The sequence below is a fragment of the Oncorhynchus masou genome, chromosome 6, assembly GCF_036934945.1.
Source record: "Oncorhynchus masou masou isolate Uvic2021 chromosome 6, UVic_Omas_1.1, whole genome shotgun sequence".
NCBI classification, from domain to species: domain Eukaryota; kingdom Metazoa; phylum Chordata; class Actinopteri; order Salmoniformes; family Salmonidae; genus Oncorhynchus; species Oncorhynchus masou.
In genome coordinates this window covers 34,612,227-34,623,428 of record NC_088217.1, presented here as the reverse complement: position 1 = coordinate 34,623,428, position 11,202 = coordinate 34,612,227, and the positions used below count along the sequence as shown (strand labels likewise).

The following is an 11,202-nucleotide window of genomic DNA, read 5'->3' as shown; positions in this document are numbered from 1 at the left end:
GAGGAGTTTGTCAACACAATATATAAGAGCAGTGAATATAGGCCTACAATAAGAGGGACTCTCATTTACAGTATAGGTAAAGGCATCTACTGTAATTCTGCACTAGACAGGATTTGAAACACCATAATAGTGTTTTCAACCTTTTCCATGTAAGTCGGCAAGGTGTTAAAAAAGTGATGTTACAACACAACATGTCATGTTTCAGAGCACCTCAGGATGAATTTTTCAGTACACCTTAAATCTGTCTCAATACCTTCACAACCATGTGTTTCAATAATCCAGCAAAGTTAAGGTTTCGTCTCCTTTAAGGTGGTGGCAGCTCAGTTGCCACTCGTCTTAGCGTTACAAAGCACTTTATTTTAACAGTGTGTGTTAGTTACAGTAACAGCCCTGAGTGTATAAAAAGAGAACAGTCTATTGAGCTACTCAGTGTTAAAATTGGTCACATTAAACCCCAGTTAATTGGGCCACATCAGTGCATGTACAGTACATCTAAAGTTGGAGAGTTTGAAGTTTAATGAGGAGTCTGAAGATGACTATCAAACATTATTCCAGGCAGAGTGAATCATGCCACTGCAGACCCACTGTACTGGAACCCTCCCTCTTATCACCATTAATACTTAAAGTGTGTGTCTGAGAGAGTGTGTCTGAATAATGATGAGTGAGAAAGTGACAGACTCACAAATATCATACCCCCAAGACATGCTAACCTCTCACAATTACTATAACAGGGGAAGTTAGCATTTTTGAGGTGTATAATATTTGTGCGTGTAACTTTCTCATCATTATTCAGACACACACACTATTACAGCACTGTTGGATCTTTTTGATACACGCACAATGACATCTGATAAATATGTGTATGCAACCAATACAATTCTATTTGATTTAGATACTGGTTTGGTGCTGAAGATAATGAATATGAGGTTGAAAAGTGGCAGAATTGCCCTTTAACCCAGATGGTGAAAATAATGAAATCAATAGAATGAACAACATCTGCCAAATGAAGTAAGTTTGTAAACATATTTTCCTTCCATTCTAGACATTTGAGTGACAGTTTATGCAATACTGTTTCGTTTATCTGCTACATCATGTTCACAACTATATGTTAACAGAAAAATATAAATATACATAACCAATACAAATTCACAGAGAACAGCTGCTAGTATATCCCACCATTACCTCCACTGTCTCCTCTCTGACTAGCAATAGTCCCCTAACCACTGCCTTGTTAACATGTCAAGCTCTGTTTTTAAATAATTGTACTGGTTCCCGTTACGTTCATTTGATTGTATGACATTCACTACAGTTTAATAGGACACTAAATACATTAGGTGACACAGTGATTCTCCAGGACTGGATTCTCTCTTGACCGTTGACCTATTAAATTTTTAGACAACTGGTTTATTAGTGTTGGTCCAATCAAACCCAAGCAAGGACGTCGCCTCCCCAGTCCAAGCCCGGTCCACGGTACCAGGCTCGTGTGATTGGCTGAAACAGCAGGAGGAGCCGCAGCCTCCGGAGCAGCCCACAGAAGATGGCTGCAGCGACCACCACCAGCGGTGACATCATCACGAAGCCCAGGATAATAAGGGCGGAGCAACTGTTGTCGTCGAGGTAACGGCAGAAAGGAGAGTGGGAGTCTAGGACCTGCGGGGGTGGAGAGGGAGACTAATGTAACATTCAGACAGAAACAGACTCCAAAGATATGGACAATTATAATCATACAGTATGTGTTTCTGAGTTGTTTTTGGTAGTGAAGCAAATGTTGGTGCTTTATCTGTAACTGAACTGAACTGAGGAGGTGTGTGTGTGTGTGTGTGTGTGTGTGTGTGTGTGTGTGTGTGTGTGTGTGTGTGTGTGTGTGTGTGTGTGTGTGTGTGTGTGTGTGTGTGTGTGTGTGTGTGTGTGTGTGTGTGTGTGTGTGTGTGTGTGTGTGTGTGTGTGTGTGTGTGCATGTGTGTGTGTGTGTGCGCGCGCGCATGAGCAAGCAAGAGGACCATATGAGGGAAGGTAGTGGGGCGTGACAGACTCTTTCCCAGTTTCCCTTCAATGTTCAGATAAGAGGCAGCTGCCAATAAAACCCCTAGGCTGTCAATTACCTGTGAGTGCCACACACACAGAGAGAGAGAGAGAGAGAGAGAGAGAGAGAGGAGGAAGATGGAGAGAGACTGGGATGAGAGAGAGACAGATATGGATAAGAGTGGAGCCCTTGCTCTGCTTGCTAGACTTGATTAAAAACCTGTAAGCAATGCTAATGGGTGATATACTATAAACACACTGTCAGCAAGAGGGAAGAGGAGGGATACAGCTACACAGAGAGGGACATGCACAGGCAGACGGACATGCACGCGCACAAACAGAAATCACAAAAACACTTACATAGGAGTACACAAACACTCAAACACACTCAGTGTTTTCTCAATAGGGCTACATTCTATAATAACTCTCTCGCATAGAATTCTCTAATTGTCAACATTTTCAAGAGGAATTTCCCCAGCCACCTCAGCTGAGCTCTGCAACCTCGAGCCCATCACCAACTACAAGTACACACTCATCTACACACGCATACACACAAACACACTCTTTCTGTCTTGCCTGTATAGGCCTGGGCCCAGCTGGGGACTAACTGGTACTAATTTCAACAATCAGATCTTCTCATGGATATCCTCTCTTACTGTCCCATCCATCACCTCTCCAAGACAAACTGTTAATTGACACCCCCAACTCTGGCAGGCAGCAAGGGTCTATACTGGAACCTGTTGTCTTCTATATAGTACTGTTCACAGCATTCCATTAAGCTACACATTAAAAATAGCACTCACATTCTGTATAATGGTACATCCTCCCCAGCCATCACTAATGAAGATGTAGAAATGAAAACACCTTGAAACTACCAGTGTCTTCAAGGTGTTTTAAGATATTTAGGATTGCTATTGATTTCATTAAATGGCAACTTTCCAAAGAAAGACAAATCAGTGTGATTGTACAAAAAATTCTTCCAAATTTCTAAAAAGTTAGCAAACGCCTGTGAAAGGTTAAACCTAGAATAGAGCCATATTTCACTGTAACATGGATAATGGAGAAAAGCAAGGCCACTGTTGTATATCTTAGAGGACACTTTAGCATCATTATGAGAGTGATCGCATTTACTGACTGCCTCAGAATGCACATCATAATCCTGTTTTAGACACAGTCTCTTCTTAAATGTGGTCTTAACATGACACTTTACTCCAAAAACAAGTTTGCTTCTCAGCACATCATTATCATGTTGTAGTCCAGTGTGTTCTTCGACACAGTCCGCCTAAAATGATAGTTAAGTTCTAAATTAAAATGAAGTTTGTCAGATGCTTTAAGACCTCAAAAGTGTTCTAATGCCAAGATGCCTCCAGGCCATGTTGTCTATCCAGCAATATGCTTCCCTTTCCCATTCATTTGTGATTGAGGAATAGAGCCGGATCTACATAAGAGATGGCATGAGATGTGGTCTCATCTTGACATTATGAGATCTGCACTACCTTTGATTTTAAAGTCAACTCTCACTATAATGTTGCCTACAGGCGATGTCAGCTTCCGGGTGATGTCTAAAAAAGGGCGAGGCTGATAGAACTTCCCTGCCAACCCCTATCTTACCCAGAAATGTAGTGGTGTGTCTGTCTGTCCCTGGGTGTTCCCAGTGCCTGTGCCATGTACTGCTGAAGAAACACAGGGTGTGCCCCAGGGTTATGCGCTTGCCCCCCTACTCTTCATAATCCACAGTACATACTCCCACTTGGACAGATACTTGAACCTCGACGTCCTGTCCCACCCTGAGTGTGGTTTCCTCTGGTCCAGGGTGTTTTCTGTGCCATGAGCGACAAGAACTGAATCCTACCACTCTTTAAATACTTGTGCAAGGTCGGTATACTTTTAGAGTGTTAGGTTAGGGTGGAGCAGAAGGGAATCGTTCATATAATTTCATGTTGAAACACTTTCATGTTGGGGCACGGCAGACTGTTATCCACTAGTGGGGTTCTTAATATTATGTTATTTTAGCTGGTTCCATATGCAAATAAGCTGTTATTTAACGGTTTATTAAGGGTTGCCAAGCGTAACGCAGGTTGACATAAAGTGTAGTCAACTTTGTTCTAAGGGCAGAAAGAATCTGATTGGTTTAGGGCAGAACAAATCTGATTGGTTTCTAAAAGGTCAATGGGCGGAGTTTAACAGATGCACAACTTTTGAAAACATGGCAGAGGTTTGAACTGAGAATCTTGTAAATAAAACTTTGAGTTACAAGTTGTAATGTTTTGAAATCATTATTGTGTTACAGTAGTCTGACAAATGAGACAATATCTCTACGATACAACTGGAGAAGGATAAAGTAATCCTTCTAACCCCCCCCCCCTCCTTAAATGATTTAGATGCACTATTGTAAAGTGGCTGTTCCACTGGATGTCATAAGGTGAATTCACCAATTTGTAAGTCGCTCTGGATAAGAGCGTCTGCCAAATGACTTAAATGTAAATGTAAATGTGTCCTGACTTGAAGCAAAGAGTAAAATGTAGCATACTTGCAGCAACATACTAAGCAAATCAGAGAAATCTAGCAAGCTAAGCATTATGACCTCAATTCGGAGATAAAATCCTACCACAGTATTCTGATGGTCAAAGGTTGTGTTAGAGACATTGAGTGGCACTATGAGCAACCCACTACTCACCCGTGAGTGGCAGAGGAAGCCGACGTAGAGCAGCAGCGAGGCGGGCAGCAGGACCAGGGTGAACACGGCCATCAGGACCAGGACACACACCAGGACTACGCCCACGTTCCACAACAGCAGCCCCGCCCCGCACGCCACACAGCCACACCTGCCCCGGCGGCTGCCCCACGCACTGCCCTCACTGTGGGCCAGGGGAGGGGGCAGCATCTTCACCCCCTCCCCCACCCAGAACTCCTGCTCCTTCTCCTCGTCACCTGAGCCCCCATCATCCAGGTCCACGTCCTCCCCACACATCCTGATGGGGAGAGAGTGATGGAAGGAGAAAGGAGGAGAGAGAGAATACATTGATATATTTAACCATGGAGTTTTATCAGTAGGAGAGTGAATCGTCCATTGTCATTCTTCATGGATGTAGCGTAATCCTACTTTTCCTGCAATCCCCTGCCTATTGTCCTATGTTTCCCCACACGTTAATGTGTTTACCACCGGGATGTCACGGACCAACACACAGCTTTGTGACTAATGGTAAACCATTAATGCTATTGGACGTACAGCTTTGAAACAGACTTCTGAGAGAGGAAACATTAACTATGGATTTGGTGTAAGGCTGCATGAGCTGTGACTAAATCACACAAAAACAACACTAGACACTTTGGAACACAAAGCTTTCCTATCTCATCCTAGAATATACAAGGTCTGAGGTCATCTGCACCTGTACACATCCCATCTGTAAACAGCCCATCTATCTACCTACCTCATCCCCATACTGTATTTATTTATTTATCTTGCTCCTTTGCACCCCAGTATCTCTACTTGCACATTCATCTTCGGCACATCTACCATTCCAGGGTTTAAATTGCTATATTGTAATTACTTTGCCACCGTGGCCTATTTATTGCCTTAACTCCTTTATCTTACCTCATTTGCACTCACTGTATATAGACTTTTTGTTTTCTTTTGTTCTACTGTATTATTGACTATGTTTTGTTTATTCCATGTGTAACTCTGTGTTGTTGTATGTGTCAAATTGCTATGCTTTATCTTGGCCAGGTCGCAGTTGCAAATGAGAACTTGTTCTCAACTAGCCTACCTGGTAAAATAAGTGTGAAATAAAAAAATAAAAATAATAACAAATCTGCCTTCGGACCTAAACAGCAGGAACACAGACTTCATCAAAGAAATTGGAAATACAGACATTGTCATCCTACAAGAAACATGGTATAAAGGAGATGGGGCGGCAGGGTAGCCTAGTGGTTAGAGCGTTGGACTAGTAACCGGAAGGTTGTGAGTTCAAACCCCCGAGCCGACAAGGTACAAATCTGTCGTTCTGCCCCTGAACAGGCAGTTAACCCACTGTTCCCAGGCCGTCATTGAAGAATAAGAATGTGTTCTTAACTGACTTGCCTGGTTAAATAAAGGTAAAACTTAACTTGTAAGTCGCTCTGGATAAGAGCGTCTGCTAAATGACTTAAATGTAATGTTAAATGATGGAGACTGGTTGCCCTCTAGGTTACAGAGAGCTGGTAGTCCCATCTATCAAACTACCTGGTGTGAAACAGGGTAGAGAGTTAGGCTGTATTTTAATTTGGTACAAAGCAGACCTAACACACTCTATTAAATTAGTTAAAACAGGAACATTTTACATCTGTATAGAAATGAATAAGGAAATGATCTCAACAGAGAATAATATCCTCATGTGTGATACCTACAGTGGGGCAAAAAAGTATTTAGTCAGCCACCAATTGTGCAAATTCTCCCACTTAAAAAGATGAAAGAGGCCTGTAATTTTAATTTTCATCATAGGTACACTTCAACTATGACAGACAAAATGAAGGACAAAAATCTAGAAAATCACATTGTAGGATTTTTAATGAATGTATTTATTTATTTTAATGGTAGGCTTCGAGGGGACTCCTATGGTAGATACAACTAGAGCTCATCTCTTGGCAGTAGTGCTGTAGACTACTTTATCACTGACCTCAACCCAGAGTCTCTTAGAGCGTTCACAGTCAGTCCACAGACAACCCTATCAGATCACAGCAAAATCACACTCTACTTGAACAAGCATTACGCAATCATGAGGAATCAAAGCCAAAGGAACTGAATAATATTAAGAAATGCTATAGATGGAAGGAAAAAAGTGTGGAGATCTACCAAAAAACTATTCGGCAACAACAAATTCAATCCCCTCTAGACAATTTCCTGGACAAAAGGTTATACTTTAATAGTGAAGATGTAAACTTGGCAGTAGAAAACCTAAACAGTATTTTTAACCTCTCAACTTCCCTATCAAATCAAAAAATGTCAAGCAGACAACCTAAGTAAATTAACAACAAAGACAAATGGTTTGATGAAGAATGCAAAAACCTAAGAAAGAAATTGAGAAACCTATCCAACCAAAAACATAGAGACCCAGAAAACCTGAGCCTACGCCTTCATTATGGTGAACATGAATAGTTATCTATCCAAAATGGAGATGTATGGATAAACCACTTCTCCAATCTTTTTGCTCTATAACAAAGAACAAACAGCAAAAACATATGCATGATCAAATACATCTTAAAATCAACTATTAAAGACTACCAGAACCCGCAGGCTTCTCCAATTACATTGAATGAACTACAGGACAAAATACAACCTTTCCAATCCAAAAAGACCTGTGGGGTTGATGGTATCCTAAATGAAATGATAAAATATACAGACCACAAATTCAAATTGGCTATACCTAAACTCCTTAACATCATCCTCAACTCTGGCATCATCCCCAATGTTGAAACCAAGGACTGATCACCCCAATCCACAAAAGTGGAGACAAATTTGACCCCAATAACTACCGGGGGATATGTGTCAACAGCAACCTTGGGAAAATCCTCTGCATTATAATTAACAGCAGACTCATACATTTTCTCAGCGAAAACAATGTACTGAGCAAATGTCAAATAGTATTTTTTACAAAATTACTGTACGACAGACCACGCATTCATCCTGCACACCCTAATTTATAAACAGACAACCCATAACAAAGGCAGTCTTCTCATGCTTTGTTGATTTCAAAAAAGCTTTCAACTCAATTTGGCATGAGGGTCTGCTATACAAAGTGATGGAAAGTGGTATTGGGGGAAAAACATACAACATTATAAAATCCATGTACACAAACAAGTGTGTGGTAAAATTGACAAAAAAACACATATTTCTTTCCACGGGGCTGGGGGGTGAGACAGGGATGTAGCCTAAGCCCCACCATCTTCAACATATGGTTGTATTGTACAAATTGTACAAATTGGCGAGGGCACTAGAACAGTCTGCAGCACCCGGCCTCACCCTACTAGATATCTGAAGTCAAAGTCTACGGTTTTCTGATCTGGTGCTTCTGTCCCCAACCAAGGACGGCTTACAGCAGCACCTAGATCATCTGCACAGATTCCGTTTGACCTGGGCCCTGACAGTAAATCTCAGTCAGACAAAAATAATGGAGTTCCAAAAAAGGTCCAGTTGCACAAAAAAATTCCATCTAGACACCATTGTCCTAGAGGACACAAAAAAACTATACATACCTTGGCCTAAACATCTTCCACAAAGCTGTGAACGATCTGAGAGACAAGAAGAGCCTTCTAAGCTATCAAAAGGAACATCAAATTCGACATACCAATTAGGATCTGGCAAAAAATACTTGAATCAGTTATAGAACCTATTGCCCTTTATGGTTGTGAGGTCTGGGATCCGCTCACCAACTAAGGAGTCACAAAATGGGACAAACACCAAATTGAGACTCTGCATGCAGAATCATGCAAAAATATCCTCTGTGTACAACGTAAAACACCAAATAATGCATGCTAGCAGAATTAGGCCGATACCTGATAATTATCAAATCCAGAAAAAGCTGTTAAATTCTACAACCACCTAAAAGGAAAAGATTCCCAAACCTTCCATAATAATTTCAGAAATGAACAAAACAGAGAAATGAACCTGGAGAAAAGCCTCCTTAGCAAGCTGGTCCTGTGGCTCTGTTCACAAACACAAACAGACCCCACAGAGCCACAGGACATCAACACAATTAGACCAAATCATGAGAAAAGAAAAAGAAAATGACTTGACACATTGGAAAGAATTTACACAAAAAAACTGAGCAAACTAGAATGCTATTTGGCCCTAAACAGGGAGTACACAGTGACAGAATATTAAGAAACTCACATATCTAGTGGATGAAATACCACAGTGTGCAATCACAGCAGCAAGATTTGTGACCTGTTGCCACAAGAAAAGGGCAACCAGTGAAGAACTAACACCATTGTAAATACAGCCTATATTTATATTTATTTATTTTCCCTTTTGTACTTTAACTATTTGCACATCATTACAACACTGTATATATATGTAATATGTAAACATGTTCCCCATGCCAGTAAAGCCAAAAAATGGAGTGAGAGAGAGAGAGAGAGAGAGAGAGAGAGAGAGAGAGAGAGAGAGAGGGAGAGAGAGAGAGAGAGAGATGAAACATCAAGGTACAGCATATTGTTGTTCCACAAAACAAAATAAGGACTCATAAAAGGACCCAATTACCCTTACCATCACGCCCAGATACATTTAACTATCTTGTGACCGATATATTATCGTTATTTTCATCACCCCGCCCCGCCCCATTCCTATCCCTACCCCATCCTGCGCTCAGTGGAATTGATAACATCTATCGATCCACCGCCACTCCCCACCCCTTCACCGACCGGGCTTCTTAGTAGCAGCAGCACCACCCCCTGGATAAAAACTGGTTAAATCAATGTTATTTCCACATCATTTCAACCAAAAAATTCATTGTAATGATGTTGAATCAGTGAGGAAAACGGATTGGATTTGCAACATAAATCATCAACTTTGAACCTAAATCCAATTAATTGTTGGTTGATTTCAAGTTGAATTTACATTTGTTGGCAGCTCAACCAAATGTAAATCAAAACTAGACGTTGAACTGACGTCTGTCCCCAGTGGGACTCACAACTATAAATAACACATTTAAAATCCAACACTATCATCATACTTAACATATAGTATTTCACAAAATACAACAATCCAAGCAGATTTGTATTCCAAATATATTTGCACATTTACCTCGCTCTGGTGTCTCTGTCGCTATGCCTCAGAAGTCTCCTTTTAAATTGTTGACCCCAGAACAGGAGCAGGTGCTTCCAAACTCCAGAGTATGTCAGAATAAGATGATATTTCCTCGTTTGCTGAGAACAGTAAAAACAAACAAAACAGCGCTTCATAGGATGCGCACCTTTTGCCTTTTCCAAGACAGTCGCACAGGGATGCTTGCTGCTGCGTTCGAGTGTGTATAGATCAGAGCGGTGCGCAGAGCGCATGCTGTGAGTATGTGTACTATGTTAGTGTTAGTGTTTGAGTGAGAGATAGATAGAGATAGAGATAGAGAGAGAGAGAGAGAGAGAGAGAGAGAGAGAAAGAGAGAGAGAGAGAGAGAGAGAGAGAGGGAGAGTTTGAGAGAGTCCACCTCAGCACAATTGGACATGGCGCACTGTCCTCTTCAACATTAGTGACTTCACATGCAAGCGGTGGAGTGAAAATTAGATAACGGGATGAGCAGACCATACCATAAACCCTATTACTATTTGCCTGTTTAAATGTCGAATTTGATGTTCCTTTTGGTATGTCGAATTTGATGTTCCTTTTGATAGCTTAGAAGGCTCTTCTTGCCTGTCCTCTTCTCTTTTAGCTGAATCCGATTTTCCCAACGTTTGACCTTACTTTGGAAGCTCATCTAACGTTTTTTTAAATAATTTTATCCAAGTTTACTTGGAGCATCATAAACTTACTCTCATGTAAATGCATTATTGCATCCCTATGTTAATTATCCTTGTTTACCAAAAGCCTTAGTAACAGCGGCATCATATAAGCACAAATCCCTCAGTGATGCAGCATCAGAAGACCAAAGCCAGGCAAAGCAGCACTCACCCATCTCTTGGACATAGGCTGCTTGTTGGCAGTGTTACCTGTACAGGCTCTGGTACTGTTAACCGACAGATGGGACATGGAGGGCTTGATTAATAATCCATGTAGGTTCTATCAGCCAGACGTGAGGCTGTCCTACGTACCTCCCTGATGAGAGAGGTCTGGGTTGGGCTATCCCCATGTGACAGATTACGGAGATCATACCCCGCTCACCCCCTCTAATGTCTCACAGTAGCCGATACCACAGTCTCTCTCAAACAAACAAAAAACACACACACACACTGTCACTCTCTCCACATTCTCTCCACTTGCCTTGCTGTCTGTAGGACTGGGCCGGGCCCAGCTGGGGACTAGGTTAAACTGATGGTATGACATGGTTGACAAATGATGAATAGAAAACTCTCCCTGAAGTATTCTCTCTCTCTCTTTCTCTCTCTCTCTCTGGTGCAGGAGTTTTTACTGGAAAACCCACCCTGTGTAGTCCTCTCCCACTGATACTCAGGACAACTTCTGAAAGCAGTCATACTGACATCTGCTGGTCT

The 11,202-nt window shown here is 41.5% G+C and overlaps 1 protein-coding gene across 3 annotated transcripts; it reads right to left on the bottom strand.

Moving 5' to 3' along the window:
- Positions 1–336: 336 nt before the first annotated feature.
- On the bottom strand, positions 337–10,869 carry LOC135541093 (transmembrane protein 88B-like). Of its 3 annotated transcripts, none has more exons than XM_064967217.1 (4): positions 10,804–10,869; positions 9,803–9,924; positions 4,700–4,994; positions 337–1,650 (listed from the first exon to the last, which is right to left on the bottom strand). In XM_064967217.1, the coding sequence occupies exons 3-4, from the start codon at positions 4,991–4,993 to the stop codon at positions 1,423–1,425; spliced, it is 522 nt and encodes a 173-aa protein (XP_064823289.1). In that variant the 5' UTR covers position 4,994; positions 9,803–9,924; positions 10,804–10,869; the 3' UTR covers positions 337–1,422. The 3 variants fall into 3 exon arrangements, with proteins under 3 accessions (XP_064823289.1, XP_064823288.1, XP_064823287.1); XM_064967216.1 differs by lacking the exon at positions 10,804–10,869 and adding an exon at positions 10,664–10,788; XM_064967215.1 differs by lacking the exon at positions 10,804–10,869 and having other exon boundaries at positions 9,803–10,117.
- Positions 10,870–11,202: the final 333 nt, after the last annotated feature.